We start from the raw sequence: 23,772 nt of genomic DNA, 5'->3' as shown, positions 1-23,772 counted from the left end.
TGCTCTAGAACAACCCTTCCAACAGGACTGACACCGAGCTGGAGAAGCCTGGGCTCTGCAGCCCATGGTGGGTCTGGAGAGAGCTCAGGAGCCCTGGCCTGAAACAAAACCCGCCCAGAAACTCGGGAAATTGGGAAATACTGTTGCACCTCCACTGTGCTCTCAGCTGACGAGAACCAGCAGAGAGGGCAAGTGGCTGTGTTTGGGCTGCAAACACTGCTGAGTGCTCCAACCAAACCCAAAGCAATCTTCACTGAAGTGCATCTAAAGTGCCCAACATCCCTGCCAGACTCCACTGGCAGCGCTCCGCGTGAGCAAACGTCAGCCACCTGAGAATGGCCTTGTGACACCCAACTGGAGCTGGCAAAACCAGTCTGTGCTGGGAGAGCTCCCCGGGTACTCAATGCTGCATTGTAACCGCACGTAGACACGTAAACACTGCCCAGCTCCTGCTTGTTTTGAGTCTGAAAAGCCTTTCAGAGCAAAAGCCGAGCCAGACTATAAAACTGCACCGTACCCTCACCCACAAGGGTGAGGAAAGCTTGAGACATAAATATATAAAATCCATTTCTGTTACTTCATTGCTGTTTCCCTTCCAGCTGACTGCTGTGTCCCTGAATAGAAGCTTGGCTGGAGCCAGGAACTCTGGATATTCGCTGGCGCTGCGCCCCGAGGCCTAAGGGCAATGCTAAGGAGATACCACAAGCAGCGGAGTAATGCATGTGACATCAGCACAAACAAGGACATGTGATGTTTCTTTTAAGCCATTCCAGATTTAAAAACCCTACAGAGTTCCCATAAAAGGATTTTTTTTCCTTTTTAACTCTGTGTGTTCGCAGGCCTTGTTTACATTATCTCAAACAAAATAAAAACCTTTCCAATAGACAATGCAGGAATTTACAGGCTGTTAATACAACCTGAGCAGATTTATAAAGTACGTTCCTGACTGGTGGCAAGTGAGCTCCAGGGAGCTGGAGGCACCACCATGGGATAGGGGAATAGCCAGCATCCCTCTGTGCATCTTTTGCTCAAGGAACTGAGCAGAAACTGAGCTCTGTTTAGCACCAAGACAATAAAAAAAAACAAAACAAAACAAAAAAAACACCAAAAAAAAACAAAAACAAAACCAGAAAATGGAACGTTCCTATAGAAGCTGCATTCCATTTGTGCTTTGCAATACACTTGATTTGGTGGGGAAAAGCAAAAGGACCTCTCCTCCCCTGCTGGTGCCTGTGCTGCCAGTGCCTCTGCAGAGCAGACCCCGGGTTCTGAGCAGGAACAAAGGGAAATCAGCACTGCGTAAATAGTCTACAATGCATGTGGGGGAAGCAATCCTGCTTCAGAAACAGAGTGGAATTCCAGCCTCCACAACTTTTAAAAGCCCCATGGGAACACACTGTCTGAGAGCTTCAGCTGTACCAAAGCTCGGTGCCACACAGCCGTCACCTGATGAGCAGTGCCATAACAATGGGAGGACATAAAAACATCACTGAGTGCACAGGAAGAGGAGAAAAACAGCAAAGCTTCTCCTGGCACTGTCTTACTGAACCATCTGTCTTATTGCATAGTTCTGTCTGCAGAGCCACGCGAGCTATGCCAAGAGGGTGTAGCATAAACACAACTGAGGCTTGTTTCACCCTGTACAACAGTAAAGAGCCTCCAGAAATACCCTCCCCTTTGTGCTTTGCCCTTTTCACAGGGATCCACCACCTCCAGCCACAGGACAACCCCCTGTAAAATCCCCCTTTGCCCAAGCATCCTCTGCCCTGCTCAGCCACGCTGCAGAACAGAACCTCTCCACTCCACCTAAAAGCCACTGACCCGCTGTGCCAGGCTCAGGAGAGCACAGGCACTGACAAGGATCCATGTGCAATTTCAGGGCTCTTAGACACTGCTAGAAACACTCTCCTGCCCATGTCCTCATCTTCCTGCAGGTCCCCAGCTGAGGAGGAGGTTATGGGCCCTGGAGAGGAACCAGAGCAGGCCTGGTCCTGCCAGCAGTGTGTGGGTGAGGGCTGGGGAGGTCACTGAGGGTGGCACAGCATTGTCACAGCTTCCTGGGCAGGGAAAGAAGTGAAAACATGCAAAGAATAAAGCACCACATGAAGATAGGACATTTTTTGATTGCCAAGTGCATGTGCAGGGAACAAAGGTGAAGGTTCCTCCTGGAGCTCTCTACGGTTATTCCTACAAATGCCTAGTGGAATTTCAGCAGATTTGGTGTCTGTACTAAAACAAAGACAAAACAATCTGAAAGGGAGCAAAAGCAAGTCACAATAAGGTCATACTTTTTTCCCTTCCCCTTTTTACATTTGGGATAGAGCCAAGATGTTTTATACTCAACTTTATCACTAAAAAAAAAAAGGCAAACAAAAAAAAATCACCACCAATGTGGATGTGCCTTAGGTCTGAGTTCAGCTCATTCCTTTTTCTGACAGAGCAAAGCAGCACAATTCAAAGGCAGATTTTTTTTTTATTCAGCACCTCTTGTCAGGCTGAAGGAGCCTGTGAGCAGCTTCTCCATGAGGAGCAGCACAAGAAAGGCCTTTGCACACCAGTGCAAAGATTTGCTCTGCCAGACTTTAACCAAGCTCTCCCAGCTCAAAAGCAGCACCTTGAAAGGGGATTCATGCAGCAGCAACAGCCCTGGGGCAGAGGAGATTCCCCGAGGAGGGGGAGGAAGGAGAGCTGGGTGGGCTGCAGCAGAGAGAGCTTCTGGCCTGACTCCCTCCCACCCTGCTCATACCACACACACCCAGCTTAACAGGGAATTTCTGATGCTGGATCTCTCCCCACTCAGGCTGCTCTCACTGCAGAGGTGCTTTCTCCTGTGAACCCAGGGAGCTGAACCCACCACATCCCTGTCCTTCCCAGCTGTGCCCACCCCATCAGACAGCTCTGTGTGTTAAACAATGTCCAGTCCATCGACTGCCAGGAATTCTCCTCAGCATCTCCAAAGGGAAGGAATGTGAAACCAAGGAATCACATGGCAGCTACACCTCCCCCTGCATATACCACCCACCCCCCTCAAACAACAAAACAACACTGCCTGTCATCTGAAACCACAGCCAGGCTCCAGCCAAAAAAGCTATTTTCCTAAGAATCCCAAGCAGCTGAGGCCCTTAAGTGATTGTATCCCTTCTGGGGGCCTCCAACAAATTTCAATAAGTGCAAGACGCAGTATTTCCTTCCCAAAAGTCAGTTTGGGAAGTATATCAAAGCAATAAAGTCTGAACAACTGAAACTGCTGTACACAAAGGCCAGCAGAAGTATTTCAGCAATGTAAAGCTAAAAACTGAAGCTGCTGCACTGCACACCCTCTGCTGCTGTGAGGCTTTGGGTCGATCCTGGGGCAGGGAGAGGTTTTTCTGTGGAAAATCTCACTCTGTGCTTGCAGGGAAGGAAAGTGTTAGCAGGGGGGATTGGTTTATCTCAATGGGACAAGTGCTGTGGCTGAAACAGCAGATTCAATCCAGCCTCAGATACATTGATTTATCTGTATGCTGAACTGAAAAGTTGAATTCCAGTGTTTACACACATTTCAGCTTGTCCCTTGCTCTCTTCTCTCTTTATGCTCAACTTTAAGCAGAAGAGAGATGATTTAGGCACAGAGCCTCCTGATGTAGCAAATGTCACTTATGAAGTGACTTTTTTATTAAGCCTCATTTTATTCAGTAACACAAAGCCTGGATTTTGTTTGCTTATTAGAGGAGATAGCCCAAGGTGAGATTCTGGCCACAAGCAAAGTTGTTTTCTGGCATGTCTCACCACCATAAAACACTGGATTGACAGAGACTGAGCAGCCCCCCCTGTGGTAGCTGGCAAGGGCAGACCCTGCAGGGCTCAGGGGGCACAGGCTGTGCCTGCAGGGCAGTGTGGCACTTACAGCATGTCAGGACAATTGTCTGGCTTTTCCAGCAGCCCCCCTTCCATGACGAAGCGCAGCACCTGCTCGTTGGTCATGCCCTGGTACGGCTGCTCCGCCAGCGTCGCGATCTCCCACAGCACCACTCCGAAGGACCTGCGGGAACAGCACAGCTTCAGCCTCCCACACAGCTCCACAAGGGGTAATTCTTACCAGACGCTGAGTGCTGGGGGTCCATGGGTGTTTTCTTTTACCAAAGAATTCCAGTTGCTCAAAAACCATGAGCTTGTGGTGACAGCCACAACCCCTCCCTCCAGAGACTGCTGACTTCAAACACCTCCACTCCAGTGAGACAAGGGCTCAGGTGGGAAAAATTCAGCTACCCCTTTGTGACATGCATGTAACTGTGCTCTTGAAACACAGCTTCCAGCTCCTTCCAGATAACTACAAAGGACAGCAGAAGTGAAAAAAGGCAGTTTGTCTAATAATAGGAATTGATTACTGGCAAAGGAAGATAAGCATAGTTATGTAATTGGGTAGTTTGGACGTAAGTATTGACACTTTCTAAAAATATCTCCATTTAAAATTAGATTATTGAGCAGACACAGCTCAAATTGTCTGCACTGCACTGAAGAGTCATCTACTTTTAGAGCTGCTGGGCAAAGAAGGAAAATCTCGATGCTGTCTGTGTGGTAAAATGCTGAGTCAAGCTGAGTGAAAAACACACAGTTCCACTGGGGGGGAGTTATGAAAACAGGAGTCCAGTGCCATTAGCTGGTTATGGCCCTGTGGTTTTATCTTTCAGATATCCCTGGGATCTAAACTGGTTTGCATCTGGAGCCAGAAGCCACAAACTGCCCTGCAATTGTTTTCCTTTCAGGGGAGGGAGGGACAGGGGGTCAACTCAACATTTGGGCGCCTTTGAAGCTTCTTTGATCACTGCAGGGATAACAAGGACAAGTCTTGCACACCTACTCGTCAGATTATCCTAACAAATAAACTCAGATTGCTCCTTCCAGGCAACTACCAGCCTTGAGAGAATGCAAGATGCTGAGGATTTATTTATAGAAATCCACCCTCACCCTGAACAGTATTACATTAATTTTAAAATGTCCTCCTTCCCTAACTACAACAAAACCAGCCCTGTTTAATTACCTCATTCTTCAGCCTGAAAAGCATTAAAAGAATGAGTTGCTAAAATAAAGCTCCACCCTTCAAACCTCCAGACACTCTTCCTTCCTGCAGTTGCCATTTCACCTTACAGCTTATAAATCCTGGACTCCAACCACTCAACAGGGTTTTGTCTTTTTGACATCTTGGCTTCCAGAACTGATCTCGAAGAACATGGAGCTACATGTCACAATATCTGCCCAGAAAAGCAGGAAAAAACAATCTCAACCTTTTGTTTAATGCTTGATGCAAATAAGTGGCTCCTAAAACAGCTCCACAGTTTACACAGAGCAACTTCAAATCTGAACCAATAAAAGGATTCAGGGATTTTTTCCTGGCATGAAGAGACCTCCAATGCACAGTGCCTGGTGTAAAAGTCACTGAGAAGGAATGATCCTTTTAGCCATAAGCAGATCAAGTAAATAGACAGTATTTCATGACAGTGTTAAGTCAAGTTCCACTACATTTGGAATTTAGATTGAAATTTCTCTGTAGCTGTGGATACATGTTCTAAACAAACAGCACATTTCTCATGTTGAGCCTGGTTTTTTGTGCCTCCAGACAAGTAGACCCCTGTGAACCAAATTTCAGAGTAAATCACTTTCAACAATTAAGATGCCAAACCATCCCAAGGAGAAACTCACTGAAATATCCACAAGTACTGTGAGCCTCCTCTCCATAAAACCATTTTTTCCCTCTTTATGCTTACAAGTAAAAATCTGTCAAGATTTTACTGCTCCTCCTCTTCAGCTTTCCAATCCTGTAATCAGTAAACTCCTTTCCAGGCCAGGATATTCACTCAGATTGTCCCACTGATGAAGTGCAATGCCATTTGCACAATCCTGCTTTGGACTGAGCAACCAACAAATGCCAAATCCTGGAATTCTGGGATGGCCTGGGCTGGAAGGGAACTTAAAGCCCATCTTGTTCCACCCCTGCCATGGGCAGGGACAGCTTCCACCATCGCAGGCTGCTCCAAGCCCCATCCAACCTGGCCTTGGGCACTTCCAGAGATGGAGCAGCCACAGCTCCTCTGGGCACCCTGTGCCAGGGCCTCACACCCTCACAGGGAATAAATTCTTCTCAAAATTCAATCTAAACCTCCTTTCTTCCTTGTTAGGGAAGCACTCATATACTTCCTGCAACAACTACAGCACTAATTTACATCTGACACCTTATTAGGCATCACCTCGGGTTTTTTTGTTTGGAATTTGAGTTACATTTAATAAAGAATAACATCCCTTAAAAGTCCCAGGCTAAAAGAAATCACGTATGGAACACACATGGGACACCCCCAATGCTCCCCCTGAGCTGCTGCTGAACCCTTTGGAGGCAATGGCTGGACCTGAAAATTCCTGTTGTGTGGCTGGAACAGGCAGCTCTGCCAGCTCCTCACTCCAGGCTGGGTCAGTTCTGCATCTGGGGATTTTCTAGTGATATATTCCAAATTTCTGTCTGCTTTGTGAAGCCATTACAAGTCCCAAAATTCTTTTACTGGGGGGACTGCCAAAAGCATGCCTGCACTGTTCAATCAGATAAATGGCTGATACAGGGCTTCCCTTCAAACTCAATGTGGTTGTTTTCATCTGCTTCCAAGTCTGAGGGTTAGTGGATTCAAAAGTAAGTTACTAGCCATATGTAAAACAAAATTTAAGCATCATTCTGGTGCTTTGCTTTTTCACTTTAATTCCTCTTAGGAACTTTTTGTTCAGAGCTGGTGCTGTGAACTACAGACCACTGACTCCAAACGCCTCAAGCTGCTCACAGAAAATGCAGTTTACTCCTAAAACACCATTCCTACTAACTTCTAGACATTTGGAGGCAATCAGCTGCCAATTCTGTAACAGATCAGCAGTAAAAACATCTTGTTAGGAAGGCAGAGAAACCATAAAAGACAGAGGAGAGGTTTTGCCAGTACACAACCATCTTCTGCCAAGTCCTCTCTACCTATCTCCAAAAGCTGGGGGGTGTGTGGGGAATTGTTCCAGGGGATTACTTCTCCCAAGCACACGCCTCTATTAATAACTGCACAGATACAGCAAGCATGCAGTGGGCTTTGAAACTTCTGCATCTTGCAGTATATAAACCAAGCAAACAAAGCTCCAAATGGAGGGGGATATGCACAAGGGAGAACTCCCCAAAAAAGCCTGTGAGTGTACACAACCCATCTGGGAGAAAGTGATGTTATTTACACGGAAGGTTTTGATGGAAAAGCAGGCCAGCACTAGGAGCCCTTCTATATTCTTGGCACCTTTAAATGCTTTTCTTGAAGGAGGACAATTTTTAAAATGACAACTTGCTCTTCCAGGTGAAGGTAACGTTTTTCACTGCACAACTGATTTTACAACTAACAGCAGGTAACATGCTGCCACCTCCAGTTCTGGAAATCCATTTAATTCTGCTCTCCCTGAGAGCAAAACTCAACCTCATGAGCTCTTGCTGAAACACGAGCTCATGGAACAAGAGAGTTACCTCTGAACGGACAGGAGAAGCAGTACCTTTAGTTAAGTCTACTAAAACAAGAAGAGAGGCTAGAAAGGAGGTGTTTAAAGCAGTTTTTCAGAGCCCTGTTTTGTTACCAGACGTCGGAGTGCGTTGTGAAGACTCCGTCCTTGAGCGACTCCGGGGACATCCAGCGCACAGGCAGCAAACCCTTCCCTCCCTTCCGGTAATAATCCGTCTCGTAGATATCTCTCGTCATGCCAAAATCTACAAGGCATAAAAACTCTGGGTTTGTGTGAGCAAATGAGGAACATCTCCCCTTCCTACAAGGCAGAGAATCACACTGGGCTGTGAGGAATCTGCGCTGTGCTCCCACGACACTTCAGCTGCTGCCTCGGGGCTGGTGACCTTCCCTCCCAACACCAACAGGCTGTGCCACTGCTTTGGGGGGTTTAAATATAGCAATGTGAAAAGTTACAGCATTTATGCTCAAGCTTTGCAGTAAGATGAGTCCTCTGAAGGTCACATAATTCACTAATTGTTCAACAAATTCAGTGATTTTTGGGTTTTTTAAGGAGCTCCTTTAGTACTTATAACCATTGTGTGTAATTGAACAATCTCACATGCTGAAGGAAATACCTCTTTTGGTTTTCTTTTTCCTATTTCCAAAGGTAATTCCCAGTTTCTGTACAATATTCCATTTCAAGTGCTACAGGATTATGCTGTTCATTTGTAATTATTAACACACCCAAATATTGAAGACATACTTCCAGTTTATATCCATGCTTAGCTGTAACTTCATAAGCATTTGCAAGACTTGGATCTAAAGATGTTCAACACCCTGACTGTAACTCAGATTTATTCCAGTGGTTTTTCCCTACAATCAGTCTGAGACAGAATTGCTGGGTCTCACACTTGCCTATTGACCTCAGTTACCGTGCTCTCAAAAAGTTCATAAATTAAAGGTCATCAGTTTGATATTAAATGCTGTCTGATGACACACAGGGCAAAATCCATTTTAGCAACACAGACCTGTAACTGCCCCTTTTTTCCCCCAGGAAATGTGCACAGAACTCCCCCAGGTCTCTCAGTGATCACCAGTCTGTGGTGGGTGACCAAGCAGGGGTACCAGGGACACCATACCCAGGGTGATTATGACTAAAAAGCCCATCTGTGCAGCTCTTCCATCACTCCCACACACCAGGGTGACTTTATCCCAGCTGAATGGAAGATTTTTGCAAAATGTAATGCAAATAAGAAACAGACACACAGTGAGCACAGGGTAGTGTGGCATAAAGCTCTTCCTCTGAGATCCGAACAGTCTGAGTTGGTGTGTTCCAGCCAAGATGCTCCTAAACTGTTTCAGCATGAGGGGATTTTCAATGCTGCTACATAAACAAGAGCAGTGCAGCACATTTACACAGTGCTTTTGGGGTAACCATGAACACACTAAAGGGAAGAAGTGCACCATATCTTCAGTTTACAGAATTGTGAAACAAGCTGATGGCGGCAGGAGGAGAAAACTGCAATGGGAAGGATTTAGGCTGACTTCCCACGAACCTGCAGAAAATACACAAAATCCCCAAAAGATCTTATTTCCTAATTAACTGACTCAAAATGAAATCATTTTTTCTTTCTCCCAAATGACAGGATTACTTACACAAATTATCAAAATAGCTGAGTTAAGCTCTGAGAAAAAGAATTAGTTTCCTACAGCAGAAGGCTGCTGCTATACATGTTATTTTAATATGCACAACTCAAAAACAGCCAACAGCTTAAAATCACTCTCTCTGGAGAGAAGACTGAAAAAACTCATCTGACACTATTTTGGAGGGATGGTGAAAGGAAAAAAAAAATTGGTGATCTAACAGCAGAGCAGAAGAAAAGCCATTCAGCTGTCTGGGAAGCAGAACTCCAGTTTAGACTGGAAAGCACCCAGCTGAAGTCATTCCACTTCCAACTCAGATACGATTTAAAATAATCCTAAAATTCTCATTCTTGAATCAATAAACAGGAGGTAGAATTATTCTTGTGTGTTGTCAGAGACATGAATGACAGACCAGTGGTAACTGCACCATCCACCCAGATGTCTGCAGTACCTGAACCTAAATCACTGCCTCTTTTCAAACCCACATGCTGTACTGCTGGCTCACTGCAACAACAGCAAGCAGAGGTATTCCAGAGGTTTCAACTCAGTGTTAACTGCTCACAGGTCTTAAATCACAGTAATCTTCACAAGGAACATATTTCATTCTACAGATATTTCAACGAGAGCTCAGCTAATAAAAAACCAAAAAAATAACATAAAAAGCGTTCTAAGACTAATTTTCCAGGATGAGCCTACGAGCTGGGTCAAGGTCGGGAGAGCCCACCTCCAATTTTGACAGTGAAGTCCTCGGCCACCATGCAGTTCCTGGCAGCCAGGTCCCTGTGCACGAACTTGTTGGCGTTGAGGTAGGCCATGCCGTCGGCGATCTCGCCCGCCATCTGGATCATCTTCTTCAGCGTGGGCGGCGCCTGCCCGGGGTTGTTCTGGGCAACACAGGGTCAAACAGTTAACACACACCACAGCCACTCTCCTGGGCACATCCCGGCCTCGTGTTCTGCTCCTTTAATTTAGCCACGCTGGAATTTCTAGATCAAGGGCAAAAGCTGCTGAGCTCATTTTCTACATAGGCTGCTGTGATTTCAGTGGTGAGTGACCTGTGTGTCATCTTTATCCTTCAGACTCTGTATCATATGAGACAATTTTAGCTGTTAGACTGATGGCCTATGCATGAGAGTTTGCACAGGAGCTAAGATAACAGATCTTGACCTTCCAGCAGGGGCAACGGGCAGGACACACAACGTGAAACAATTATCCTAACACATGTTCTTAAACCAGCCAATTTCTGTAACACCTTGATGAGAAAGTAGATCAGACAAGAGACCTAATGCAAATCTGGAAAAGAGGCCTCGGTGGCACAAGAAGGGACCTATTCCAGGTGGCACCCTGGGCTGCCTCATGAAAGAGCTGCTGGAGATCACACAACAGCTCATGTTTTGTCCTTAGACTGAAGGAGGAGGGCAGGAAAGGCTAATTGCCTGCTGCTTCCAACGTGAGGCTGTCTTGTTCAAGATGATTCAAACTGAAGAAATAAACATCCAGCCACTCATGACTCACCTCTGTGTCTGGCCTCAATGATCTCAGGTAACTTTTGAGGTCCCCACGTGTCATCAGCTCCATGATAACCAGTGTAGGCTGGCCCTGAGAAACAACACCAAGCAGCCGAACCTGGCAGAAGAAAAATAAATGTTCAGTACAAGTATACAGGTACAACTAATTATCATTTATTCACGTTGATATGTAGCCCCGTGGGAAAGGTCTGAAAGGTCTGAAAATCCAATTTTTGACTGGGGTTTCATGATAATATCACAAAGCTGCACAGAGTTGAAGCTAAAATCCCAAATTCAGTCCCAAAACAGCCTTGTGTCCATGAGCACCAGGGCTGGTGAGTCACAGCCCGGTCCCATCTCCAGGACTCACCACATGGTGACAGTTGAACTCCTTCATCACCGAGGCCTCGTTCAGGAACTCGATCCTCTCGCGCATGCTCGCGGACTCGTTGACCGTCTTGATGGCCACCCTGGTCTCTGGCTCATCCTTCACCACTCCCTTGGCTATGCCCTCGTACACCATCCCAAAGGAGCCTTGCCCCAGCTCCCGACACATGGTGATCTTCTCCCGGGGCACCTCCCACTCGTCAGGAACATAAACTGCGGAGAGAGAACAGGTCCTGGTGTTCCACAGTGCCGGGATCCCTCCCTGCTCCATGACAGCCCTGCCCCGACAGCTCTGGGGCTCAAACCCCACACAGAACGCTGAGACCTTGCACCATGTGTGCAAACAGGCCACATGTGCCCCATGCAGAGGCAGGGGGATGGTGGCACACAAATAAATCTGAAAGAAAGGTGGACCTGAAGCGGCCTCACTATGGTACTGACATACTGAGATAGAAATAAGGAACCTCAAAGCCAAAACCAGAGCAGGAAGAGGCTCAAATCAATGCTTTAGGTTAAATCTTTTCTTGGAATCCTTGCTCTCCTAATTCTCCCAGACAGCATCAAACAGACTTGATCATCTGTATCAGTTTAGTGTCTGCTGTATTCCCTATTAACACTGAGTTTATGGCTAGAGGGAAGCAGACTCTGATCCAGCAGCTCTTTGCATGGCACTATTCTGATCCCTTGCACACACCATTGCACCAGCAAAGGCAGAACTTGCTGCTGCTGCTGCAGGTCTTTGATCTGAGGCAGAAAAGAGCTCTCAGAAGGTGACTGCCAGCAGGCAGGACTGCCTCAGGCAAGAAGACATCCAAGCACTCACTGATGCTGCTGCCTATCAGCCACCAAAGGAGGGGACAGTTGTGTCACATGCCCTGCATGGGTGAAATGACAGGATGAAAACAGAGGATTATAGCATGAACAGTGACAGACCTTTAACCCTAATGGTGTTGCTACAAAAAATAACAGTAAAATAGTCTGCTGCCACTCTGGGTAAACCCATTACTCTCCTGGGGGCTTTGGGAAATACTATTCCAGCAAGAATTCTACAACAGCAGCACCAAACTAAACCATAAACGGGAAAACTGAGGCCTCAAGGACATTTGTCTGATGCTGTGATTTCTTCAAGTAGTGGGTTTGTTTCAATAGGGCAAAACAGAGCTTAAAAGGGCAAACATGAATGAAAGACCACAAATTCATTCATTCTTCCTTCATTCCAGTGAAAACAACACTGGATGAGTAGATGTTAATCTGAAAGTGAAACTACTCAATCTGCATTTGCCTCAGGTGGATAAAACTCCAGGAAAACAGTTCAAAAACTCCTCAGTTTCAACAGACAAGTGGCATTTATGCATTAGCAATTGTGGATTCCAGAGTTGTCCTAATAAAATAGGAAAAGTGGCTTTACAGCACATCTTTTAGGGTTTCATACCTTTCAAAGTCAGACACCAACAGAACACAGGACAGTAAAAGCATCACAAGCTAAGGTCACACTCACCATCTGAGGCACTGAAGTACTCAGGGTTCACAGAAGCATAAAGGACTCCATTGCCCAGTCTGTCACTGTTCCTGTAGAAATATTGGGGTTTATTTCTTTTATCTTTAAATCGGAGTATATTTCAGACCATCTTTTGTACAGCTTTTCCACTGCCTGCTCAACCACAGAATATTCTTTACTGAACACGGAGTTTTTCAGACAAAGGGACAAACAGATCTTATCTACCTCACATAATCAATGGGAACACAGTCCAGAACAGCTTGTCAGGAGTTCTGGAGTCTTCTCTATACCTAATCAGCCCCAGGAAAATGTAAACATAAGGTACTTCTAGCTTTCTTTTAAGAAAAGCTATATTTTTATACAACCAGGAGACCCATGGCTGAGAATGCACTTTACCATCTTCAGCTCTGCTGTGGGAGTGAAGTTTTTTAGCAAAAGACAAAAATGGGGGATATCATTCAACTATTTCCTACGTGGTTCTAATATTTCTTTTTAAATCCACACAATGCCTCACCTCCCAATTTTAAAGGGGTGATTTTCAGAATAAGACAAGTAATAAATGCACTTTGAGAGCTTTTGCAGGAGACAGGCTCACAGAGAAAATATTCAGTTTAAACAAGGCAAAATTATCAGGAATTTACCCTAGGAGAGCCTAAGGAAGGCAAAGCAGGTATTGTAATCACCAGAGACAAAGCCCTGTCTGGAGAGCTGGAGCAGAACTGGTACCACTGCAGTGCTACCAGTGAATTAGAGCTGGAAATCATGGGACACTCAATGAGCATAATTAATGTGAAACTAATAAAAAACATCCACAGCTAGAAAGTTGCAAGACTGAACATTTATAGTGCTATTAAGTTCTCGTTATGTATTTCAATGAGATAAAAAAAAATAAATCACTAGCTACAAAAAACAAATTGAGGAGAACAAATTACCAGAACACTCCCAGTTTCAGCTCTTGGCCAGAATATAACTTTTTAAGTGGATGTAAGAGTTAAAAAAAACCTCTAGAATTTGAAAAAAATCAGATTATCCTAAATGGAACTAACTTTTCATTATGTATATTGACCCATATTTCAGTCAAATCTTCTGGTTATACAGGTCCAGTGTGTGCCACCACTGCCCCACTGAAATGTTCCTCACAGCCTTCCTCTTCCCAGTCAAACATGACACTGCAATAAAAACCCTTTTCATATCTCCAGCAGCAGCAGCAGACAGATGCTGCTAACTCTAAACCACCTCCTTTTCCATCCCAACAAGGCAGAATCTACCTCTCAACTCCTCTGAATGGCATTTCTCTTTTTAATCTCTAACTCACTCCACGGGCACAGATTTGAAAATAAACAATTCCCCTCCTGCAGGTTTAAGCACATGGCACTCACCTCTTTTTGTTAAAGACATAGAGCATTATCAGCAATCCCCCAAGGATGAGCAGCAGAGCAATAGGGAGCACAATTACCAAGTGCAGGAAGTTTCCATAGTTTGCTGCTGCAACCAACAAGAAAACAATTGTATCAGGCTTTCTATAAAACCTCTGTTAACAAAGAAACATTCAATACCCACTCAGTGTATTTCCATACAGGGAAGAAATCAAAGTTCTCATTTTCTTGTCTGATGTGGAAAAATGCACTCGGAAACCCTCCCTGCCTGCAGATGAGTGAAACAAGAAAGCAGACACTGAAAGGCATTAATTTTGTACAGAACAGTGTCTGTCTGGGCTTTGTTTTCACAAGTTATGCTTAAAGGACTTGCATTCCTCAGTGAACAATATCCAATTGTTCACTTGCACATTCACCTTTTTTTCCACCTTTTGTTCACCTTGCAGCTGCTCATGTTCAGAATATACATGCACTGCTCTTTACTTCAAATTGTCCAAAGTTCAGCAACCAGAAAATTAAAAAGGGATAAAAGGTGGAGTTGCAGTTTTCTGGGGATATATCTGCTCTACAACTAAACACAGAATGTCTTAAAGAGGGTCTCTGTGGTCACGTTCTTCCAAAATATAAATTACTCCCATTGCCAGGACCAGCATCGCCCTTTCATCAGTACACCTTTTTTATCAAATGTCACTCAGAACAGGTCAACCTGCCAGCCAAAAATCTACACAAATGATTTGTTTCTCCAATTATTTTGCAGTTTTAAGCAGGTTTGCCTTGTTGCCACAGGTTTTGTACGTGGCAGCTCCCTGTTGTTACAGCTAACATTCCCAACACAGCTGCACAGCCCAGGAAGCCACAGCAGGGTGTTCTCCTCCCCACACCTGGGTGCACCCTCACAGACACCCAGAGCTGCAGGGAAAGGACCACAGCTCTCACACCCCTCCTGGCTGTCAACACTTGCCAAAAAATGGACCAGAAAGAACCATCAGCAAGTGAGAGGAGTGTTCACAGGCAAAAGGCTCAGATACTCAGCCACATCAACATTAGGAATTATTAAAAAGACAATAAACCCCCAATTTGACACAGACTATAAACATTTGTCTTACATTTGGGCTGCACATAGAAAGAGATGGGCTCAGTCCAGGAGCCATTCCCAGCTAAGGAAGTGGCCTGAACTCTGGCAGAATAGTTTCCAGGGTTCAAGTGAGTCAGTTTAGCTCCTCCAAGCTTCTTGTATTCCTGTCTGGAAACACATTCACGCTTCTCCTAGAAAGAAAAAGCAATTTACACATGTTATTATCTTCACATTCTGCAGAAGGCAATACAGCTGCAGGATAAGCTCATTTTTATTACTAAAAGCCCCACCTGATCAGTCTTACTTCAAACACCATAAGGAGATATGTGGAATTTAAGAATTCAAAGGAAATGAAGGAAAGACATGGTGGCAGGTGCTGGGTGTCTGAAATCACAATTTCTGTTTGTGCAGCACTATACAAAAGCATGTTAACGAAGATACTTTTTTTGTGTATAAATTAGGAGTTATGAGCAGTCATGTCAAATGCTCACCTCGCCATGCTGCCCATATTTGATTTCATACATCAGGATCAGCCCATTAGGATTTGCAGGCTCCAACCACTTCAGGTAGACAGTGTTTTCCTCTTTTGCTTCCCATGATACTGTTCCTGGAATGTTATCTGCTCCCTCTGTAAAATATTCACAGGTGATGTGAGAACAACACCTATGCCTGAAACACAAACTTCAGCAAGAGTGGAGGAAAATGGAAAGTTCAGAATATTCTTCAGGTGCAGAAGCTCTGCAGCAAGAGCCATTCAAATCCAGGGAACAGACTCCATGGTCAAGGGCCTGCTGGAGATTAACTCAGTCTGAACTACTGGTTCCCAGAGTGCAGAGCATTCAGCTCCACCAGGCATGGGCTCTGTGTGCCAAAAACTCCGGTTATCAGCACCTGATTCTTCCTTCTCAACTCTCCCCAACACCAAAACAGTGCAGGGAGCCATTCCCACCAAATGGCTGCAAAAAGCTGTAAACACACATCTGACCCACTGACAGCCTTTTCCTAAAACAGTCACAGGAAATCCATCCCCTTTTAAAACAGCCTCAGCAGCAATTCAGGAACTGTTTTATCCCTATTTAGTTCCTAATAATTTTACATGACTTATTAAAAACTTATTAGGAATGTGAAATGAGTGTCAGTCTGGACTGAAAAAATACCACCTTCTCAAAGGTAACAAAAGAAAACAGGATTGTTTAGCCTTTAGTTTTCAGAGCATGTGTTGAAAATCTGAGAACACTTCTTTCCTTTTCCCTGATCTCACAGATTTCCTTGAAATAAGCAATACTTTTTGCCTTTTTTACTGACACAGCTGGATCTGGATTATGATAGCCTTTCCTTCCAGAAACAAAACAAAATTGCTACCATTCTGCATCCAATATCCCCAGACATCTGCTGGAGTCAGAAGCTCATTGCTGGATGCATATGAGCTTACACAAAAATCATCTCTATTCTTCTCAGAAGTACAATCTGCAAAAGTCCCAATGACGAGTACAGCATTCAATGCTTCCTATTTGAAGTAGTCTAGAGGCCAGGGACTGGGCACAAAGAAACACAGTATTCCTCCTGTTCCCAGGCTGGACAAATGCACGGTCGTACTGTGACAGAAGAAACATTTGGCAAACATTCCCACCAGCAAAACTCCAACATCTGCAAACAGTTCCGAGTGAGGACAGCAAAACCAAACATTAGCAGAGAAACGTTGCTGTGGCTCTATTCAGCACACAGGGAGCTGAGGAACAAAACCTTTCAGCCCACCATGTCTGGGGGTCTCACTTCTATTGCTGGGAAACAGAATCTCTCCTAATTATCCTGGCAGTCAACTTCTCCCTTTCTCCAGCTCCCCAGTGCAGACTCAAACACATCACTCAGTGCACACAACACGCCAGTCAAGGACACAAAATAAAAAAATCTTTGCAGCTCCAATTTATCCTATTGCCTGGAATATTTTTTATTATACCCCAATGTAATTCTAACTGGTAGAGCTTGTCCCCCTGAGCTTGATCTCTGTGAGCTCACCTGAGGGCATCGTCCTGGCAAACACGAAGTTGGACGCGCTGCAGCCGAGCGTGTCGGCCTCGTGGTTGCAGCTGTGGATGTCGATGCGGTAAAGAGTGAAAGGCTGCAGGTGGGAGATGACAGTTCTCTCCTTGCCATCCACCTTGGTCTCAAAGAAGGGATACTCCACCTCGCTCTCCTCCGTGTCGGAGGCGTTGGTGAAGTGCTCGCTCCCGGTGGCGTTCCTGCTCCGCGTGGCCAAGGTGGCGTTGGCGATGCGGAACACGTCCCTCCGCTTCCGGTCGGGCCTGAGGGGCACACACAGGTACAGAAAGGGCTCTTTAGAGAAAATCTATTTCTCCAGAAAATCCACTTTCTTCTCCAGAAAACGGTGCCAAACACCCCAGCGAAACAGGCAACAGCTAATAAAAAAGCTAAATAAAGGGAACTGCAAAACAAGAGGAAAACTTTCTCTAAATCTGAACTGGTCACGTGTCAGCACATCTCATTTCTCTCTCATTTGGTCAGGAATCAACCAAATCTCTGAAGCTCACACTGCACCCCAAGATGAATGTGCAAACTTCTGATCTCACACAATAAACCGACCAGCAAAGAACAGCTTCACTGTTACTCAACAAGCATCCTGGATTAGTGGTTCAACGACAGCGATGCTGATGCTTGAAATAAAAATCAGATGGTAAAGGTTGAAAAGGTTAGGGGGGGAAAAACTGTTTTGAAGTTTGCTGGATTAGCAAAGGAAGCTGAGCCTACTGAGAGTTAGCTTTGCAGTTGTGATGAAATTAGAATGTACCGCACTGAGAGGAGAAACCTTGGAAGGCAGCTGAAGGCCATGAAGGTTCACCACCACTCGGGTGGTCATCTGTGTATCTCTGCTTCTCTCACCCAAACAAAAGCTCTGCAAAGGAACAATCCTCCTACGTAAGAAAATTCAGCACTTATATTGTGTGGAGGCAAAAGTTCAATGAGCAGCTTTGCCTTACAGGCATCTGGGTGAAATTTAAGCAGAGTTAAAATGTTGAGGATTTACAGCCACACCATTGCTTTCTCAAGCCCAGGGAACTGCTGTAGTGGACAGCCCCAAGGGACAGGACAAGGATCAGCATATTCTGAGAACCACATGGATCAGGTAACCAACACCCTGTGGCCACACTGGACCTGGCCCTTGCTTCTGCCCCAGATCTGAGGCTGTTCTGTACAGGAGCACCAACTACACGGGGCAGTCTGGCTTTACTGCTCCTGTCCCTCTGTCTCCAAGGGCTGCAGGAATGCTCAAACCCAGAAAGCAACACCCCAGGAGAGGGAAAGGAGAAAGGTGGAACAGTCACACTACAAAAACAATTTGGGCTTGAATCCTGTCCCTGAAATCACTTCACCAGTGCCCATGGAACACCTGGCCAGTGCAACAGGTGCCAAGGGCATGAGGTCCAACATCTCCACCAAAGAGCAAGTTACAAACCAGGCAAATGAGGCCTCCCTCAAACACACAACAGGAGGAAAGATGACTCAACAGGAGAACTTAATTCACTGTCAAATATATCATCTGAGTACATGCAGCCACAGAGCAGCATGCTGCAGAGAGAGCCAAGAACAGGCTCACTCAGTTTTGAAACCTTCTGGCAGAGACTGGATGAATTTTTTTCTTTAGGAGCTCACTACAAAAATTTCCAAAATCCTTTTACTACGTAGTGAGTAGTCGTTTTGACACTCTAACCACCATGTAAACCACGTCACAGAAATAAACACAGACAAGAAAGAATTTCCTAAGTTAGCAACAAATTGTTTAAGCAATACACAAGTGAATATCTTGTCAGTTAAGGCAATTTCATAGGACAGAAGCATTTGTGCCTTGTCTGCACTGGTATCTATGGAAGTTACTAAACCTATTCACCCTGCTTACAGTGTGTATTGATTTACTGCTTTAGCTCAGTGGAAAGAACAAACTTCTCATCAGTAAGAAGTTGGATGCCTAACCCTGAACTGATGAACATTTGCACAGATTCTGTGGTTAAAGCAGGAAAAAAAAAAAGTTCATTTCTAATCAACCACAAAAGCATGTGCCAGTGCAAGAACCCAAAAGGCCTGACTTTTCACTGCTTTTATGGGATGTGTGGAGCTTCAAATCTCTGGTGGTATCTGGGGGTGGAGGGGAGTACAGCCCTACCTTGTCTTTGGAGAAAAAGATAAAGGAACACAAAACTTGTTGGTGAAAACTACAGTGGTGTCAGGAAGAGAAAAGAGCTGCAGGATAACCACAAGGCAAAAGTAATTAAAACATCATGAGATTTTGACCTCAGTGCTTTTTGGTCAAGCAGCTTCCTGCATTCATGAAATGCAGAGATAAAGGCAAAAAGCAAGAATCCAAGGAAGGAAGAAAAGTCTAGAGATAAAAACTTGAAAAATCATTTATTCTATTAAGGGAGAAGAAGGAAAAGAAATGCAAGACAAAAATTAAAAATAACACTAAAAATTCAATCAAATAAAAAACATTTAAGAAAACATGGGCTATTGAACAGCAAAGCTCACTCCTTCTGTAGTTCATGGCAATTTTAATGTTACTGCTCAGACTACACCCAGAGCCTGTCCCATCCTGCTCATTAGAGAAACAAAAACCTTAAAGAAACTCCTTCTCCTCTGGTAGTCAGTGTCTCTTCATGGCTAAGCAGAGTCCTGTTTGAAATCCACCATGGCATTAACACACATGGGGTCATCCAGAAGTTACACAGGAGATTAGATCAACAGACTTCTTAAACAATCTTCAGTCCAATACTTTCATGCTGTATTACATACTGCAACTCTTTCATAATAACCTGGACACAGGTAGAACTCTGGAAACAAATACTACTATTGAGGTTTACACTAACACATTAATTAACTTCTCCCTTGGGAAAGAGAAAAAAAATTACATCAAGTAACAAGCTGCTTAGATTTGTCCCATGGAGATGTCTCACCAGCTCATAAACTTTAATTTCCCTGACATACAGTCTCTTAAAAGTTGCTTGGCTATGCAGCTATTGCTGAGCATTGTCCCTTATCTGCTCCTGCTGTTCCAAAACACTCTAATGGTAGTAATTTAAGAGAAAAAGACAAGCTTTCAGGAAATTCTCTGTGAACTGATCAGTTTATTTGTTACTGAGTTCAAGGTTCTATGAGTTTTCTTGGAGGGGGGCAGGAGTGCAAGAAAATTTGGGATAAGACAACACATTCTGAATTACAAGTGTTTGGGAAAATAGAAAAACTTCCTTTTCAACAGACTTTGAAGTAGTTTAGACTTGACACATGGCTTTCAAAACTCCTCATTGTGCTACTTCATGAAGTCCAAAATCAGATCTTGTGATTTCCCACGGCTCAGCATTTCCATCATGATCAGACATGGAGGCTGGAACTTCCCTGTACCTGATCTTGGCTGCTGCTCCTCATCATCACTGCACAAATTGCTCAGTGTGACCCCCACACAGCTCAGATAAGATACTTCACACCTCCCAAGAGAGGCAGTATTTAGCCCCTCATTCTTTGGATAAAGCTAAGAAGCATTGTAAACATCAAAGTGTCAACCCCAACAAGTCAATTCAACACATCCTTGAATAAAAGCCCAAAAAATCACAATGGAGAACGATTTGAACCAGCATCAAATGAAGCAGCAACGCCACAGCAGACTTGTCAAACACAGGATTTGACCATGGACTTTCCCTGCCAGGAGGGAGAATGAGACAAGGTGCACCACTGAGATCTAGATCTTAAAGCCTGTAGCAAAACAGCTGCACACTGTGTGCCCTGCCCCAGCATCCAATCACCCTTAGTAACAACACCTTACCTGAAAGATAAATTGGAAACTCAAGGATCAAAATCACCAATTAATTCAGTAGAATCTACTCTGTGTTGCAGCACAGAATCATTACAATTCCACTTAACATGTAAGCAGGTGTTTATGGTGTAAGAGTGGAAATATTTAATACTTCTCTGCAGTGCTGACCCAGGAAACACACAAGACCTTTGCAATTAGCGCAGTGAGAAAAGGAAACCAGTTTCAATTCTGTGAGGCAACTGTGCCCTTAATTTCAAAGATAAATTCACATTAGGAGCACAAGCACTTAAATGGTTATTTAGAGATAAATCACATCTGAAGCCCTCTGTCTGCCTTGTGCTGCTTGTCTCTAAAACCCTTAGAGACAACGAGCTCCTTAAGTGACTCTTGAGTCTGAAAAGAAACCATCACTAAAATCCTTGATCAATACAGGTAAGAACCCTTACTATGGCCTAGAACTGAAAGAAAGAAATGAAAATTGGCAAATAAAAGAAACTGTAAAGTAAGGCTGTGGAATGTCTCACATGAAAAGAAAGGTAATGTTCAGTGTTTCAGGTGTTTCTGTGTGCTGTCATGTCCAGGAAACCTCAGCTCCAGGAAATGTTAAAAGATGAAATTATCAGCCCTACCTCCAAAGAAGTGTCCAAAACCATTACCTGGGGACAAAGATGGAGTTATGAAGGAAGTTCTCAAAGACTTTCCGGTACTCTGCTTCCTCCTTCTCCGCCTGCTTTTCTGCCTCTGTCTTGGGACAAGCACAACAAGGTCCTTTTTCTCCCCCACAGCCCTCTGGCTTGGTGGGCTCAGTGGCTTCTTCTGTATCAATGGTCCCATCAGCATATCTCCGAATAGGGACTTTATCTTGAAAGAAAAGAACAGAGCTGGTTTCTTTCTCTCCAGATCATGGATACAATAATCTGTATTTACCCATTCCCTCTACTGGCTGTTATTTAGCCCTGGCAGGCAGAGTCCCAGGCATTTCCACACAAGAGCCTTTGGTTCTCCTACCTTTGGAGCAGTAGTTGTGTCTGTACAGGTAACTGTCCTGAGGCTGCTGCTGCCAGCGCACGATGTAGTAGGAGAGGTTCCCATTGGGAAGAGAGGGAGGATTCCACTTCACAATCAGCTGGGATGAGGAGTTGGATGCTGAAATAACATCCAGGGGAATGGATGGCACTAGAGAAAGAAAAAAAGAAAGAAAAAAGAAAGGTATTTAAATCTAGAGCTCTCTACAATGTATTTCCATGCAAGCTTTTGAGTGAATCCCAATGCATTTCTATACTGCAAGGAAAAACACCACCTTATTTCAAAGAAAGGATTTTCTACTTATGCCAACAGTTAAGGATTCAACTGCAACCAAGTCCCAATCCAAAGTTGTACTTAATCTTTACAAAGCCTGAAATTCTAACTCCAAGAAGCTCCCATAGTTCCTAATGAAAAGAGTATCTAAAAAAACAGTTTTAATTCAAATTTTAATACTACTTTCATAATTAGTGAAATGGCTAGCACTATGCACATTATCCGCATATAAATTTTATTTCTGTATCAACAACAGAACTTGCACAATAATGCACTGATCACACCTGCAGCATTACCAACCTCTCACCCCAGAGCCCAGCATCTCACCTGCAGCATTGGTTCGAATATATATGATTTCACTTTTTGCTCCATGAATATGATGATTTTCCATCATTGTGAGGGTAACAGCCTTGACATAAATGGCATACTGAGTCCAAGGTTTCAACCCTTGCAGCAGAATTCCAGGATTGTTCTCTTTGTTTGGTGGCAGGTCAACATCAACCATGTTCCAGCTATTGGAGCCACACGCATCTTGCCCATCATACTCTGTCACATTTTTGAATGGTCTGAAATATTCAAAGAAAAAAGTAGCACAAATAGTTATTTTCTCCCAAAGACTGTCAAATATGTATAAGAGTACCTTGCTTCAAAGTTGCTCAATGAAACAAATAAAGCTTACTTGCTTTCCACAGCAGAATATACTAGGGAAAAACAGTATTTCCAAGCAGTACAAAATTCAGAGTTCAGTTTTAGTCATGAGCAGTAAAGCAACATTCTCCAAAAAAACTCTAAATTTATCTTGTTTTTTTACTCAAAACAGGCAGTGAAATGCTTCAGACATATTTAGACTTTAAATAAACATATATCGAACAGAAGCAACTCAAAACAGTAGTTGACAGTGGCCAAGCTTTTTACCATAAAGAACCCAGAGTTTCAAGACTGCCTTGACCAGGCCAGTGGGCTTTTTATCCTTTTATTTCCACACAATGCAAACACATTTATACAGTTCTACTTTTCAGAAGTTGTAACACTAGTGAAAGAGCATACAAATTCTTGTTATTAATATCTGTACACTTGCTGGCTTCATTGTAGAACATCACAATGATCTTTTTCAAGTGATGCTGGACATGAAACATTTGTGCTTCCATGTCTCACATCTTTACTCCATGTATCATTACCAGCATCCCAAACCTCCCTTTCACACCTCCAGACTGCCTGGAGAGTTATTTCTGTGCTCATTTGGTTTTTCTAATTATTTTAAATCTGAGCCATTACAAGGGTATGCAAAGGCAGAGGCATCTCCCAAGTAGTTTGGATTTCTCCAGTAACTGCCCCACACCTTCATTTTCAAGAGATACTAATGCAGGAAATGACCAAAGCTGGATAGTCTAAATAACCCCAAACCCTGAGCAGACAATTCATCCAGTGGCAGGGCAAACTCCTGATCTGGCATGCTCTCTAGTCAATTCTTTGCCTAGAGAAAGCAAGTATCTCAGTAAATACGGCAACTTAGGAGCTGCTCTGAATCAGACCCCTGAGAAGAGCCAAGCCATCCACCTTTCTCTTTTTTCAAATCTGAAACCTTCTGATGGATCTGCAATCCATTTGTAGGACTCATTCAAACCAATCCTCTTTTTAAAGGAGGCTTGTGCTCCACCAAGAAAAGAATCAGAACAAAAGCAGGAC

The 23,772-nt window shown here is 44.2% G+C and overlaps 1 protein-coding gene across 2 annotated transcripts in view; it reads right to left on the bottom strand.

Moving 5' to 3' along the window:
• IGF1R (insulin like growth factor 1 receptor) overlaps positions 1 to 23,772 on the bottom strand; it is a 169,322-nt gene that overhangs the window by 8,901 nt on the left and 136,649 nt on the right. The window contains exons 8-20 of one of the 2 annotated variants that reach the window (XM_074549195.1): positions 22,414 to 22,652; positions 21,796 to 21,963; positions 21,444 to 21,648; positions 16,986 to 17,272; positions 15,461 to 15,597; positions 15,001 to 15,160; positions 13,898 to 14,003; positions 12,519 to 12,589; positions 11,004 to 11,233; positions 10,641 to 10,751; positions 9,850 to 10,009; positions 7,615 to 7,744; positions 3,887 to 4,021 (exon numbers count right to left, since the gene is read on the bottom strand). In XM_074549195.1, the coding sequence (XP_074405296.1) occupies positions 3,887 to 4,021; positions 7,615 to 7,744; positions 9,850 to 10,009; positions 10,641 to 10,751; positions 11,004 to 11,233; positions 12,519 to 12,589; positions 13,898 to 14,003; positions 15,001 to 15,160; positions 15,461 to 15,597; positions 16,986 to 17,272; positions 21,444 to 21,648; positions 21,796 to 21,963; positions 22,414 to 22,652 (2,139 nt within the window). The remainder of the gene's footprint in view (positions 1 to 3,886; positions 4,022 to 7,614; positions 7,745 to 9,849; positions 10,010 to 10,640; positions 10,752 to 11,003; positions 11,234 to 12,518; positions 12,590 to 13,897; positions 14,004 to 15,000; positions 15,161 to 15,460; positions 15,598 to 16,985; positions 17,273 to 21,443; positions 21,649 to 21,795; positions 21,964 to 22,413; positions 22,653 to 23,772) is intronic. The other variant, XM_074549194.1, reaches the window with a different exon arrangement.

The sequence above is a fragment of the Zonotrichia albicollis genome, chromosome 11, assembly GCF_047830755.1.
Source record: "Zonotrichia albicollis isolate bZonAlb1 chromosome 11, bZonAlb1.hap1, whole genome shotgun sequence".
Taxonomy (NCBI): Eukaryota; Metazoa; Chordata; class Aves; order Passeriformes; family Passerellidae; genus Zonotrichia; species Zonotrichia albicollis.
Note: the sequence above shows the minus strand (reverse complement) of the source record. Positions and strands in the feature narration are given on the sequence as shown.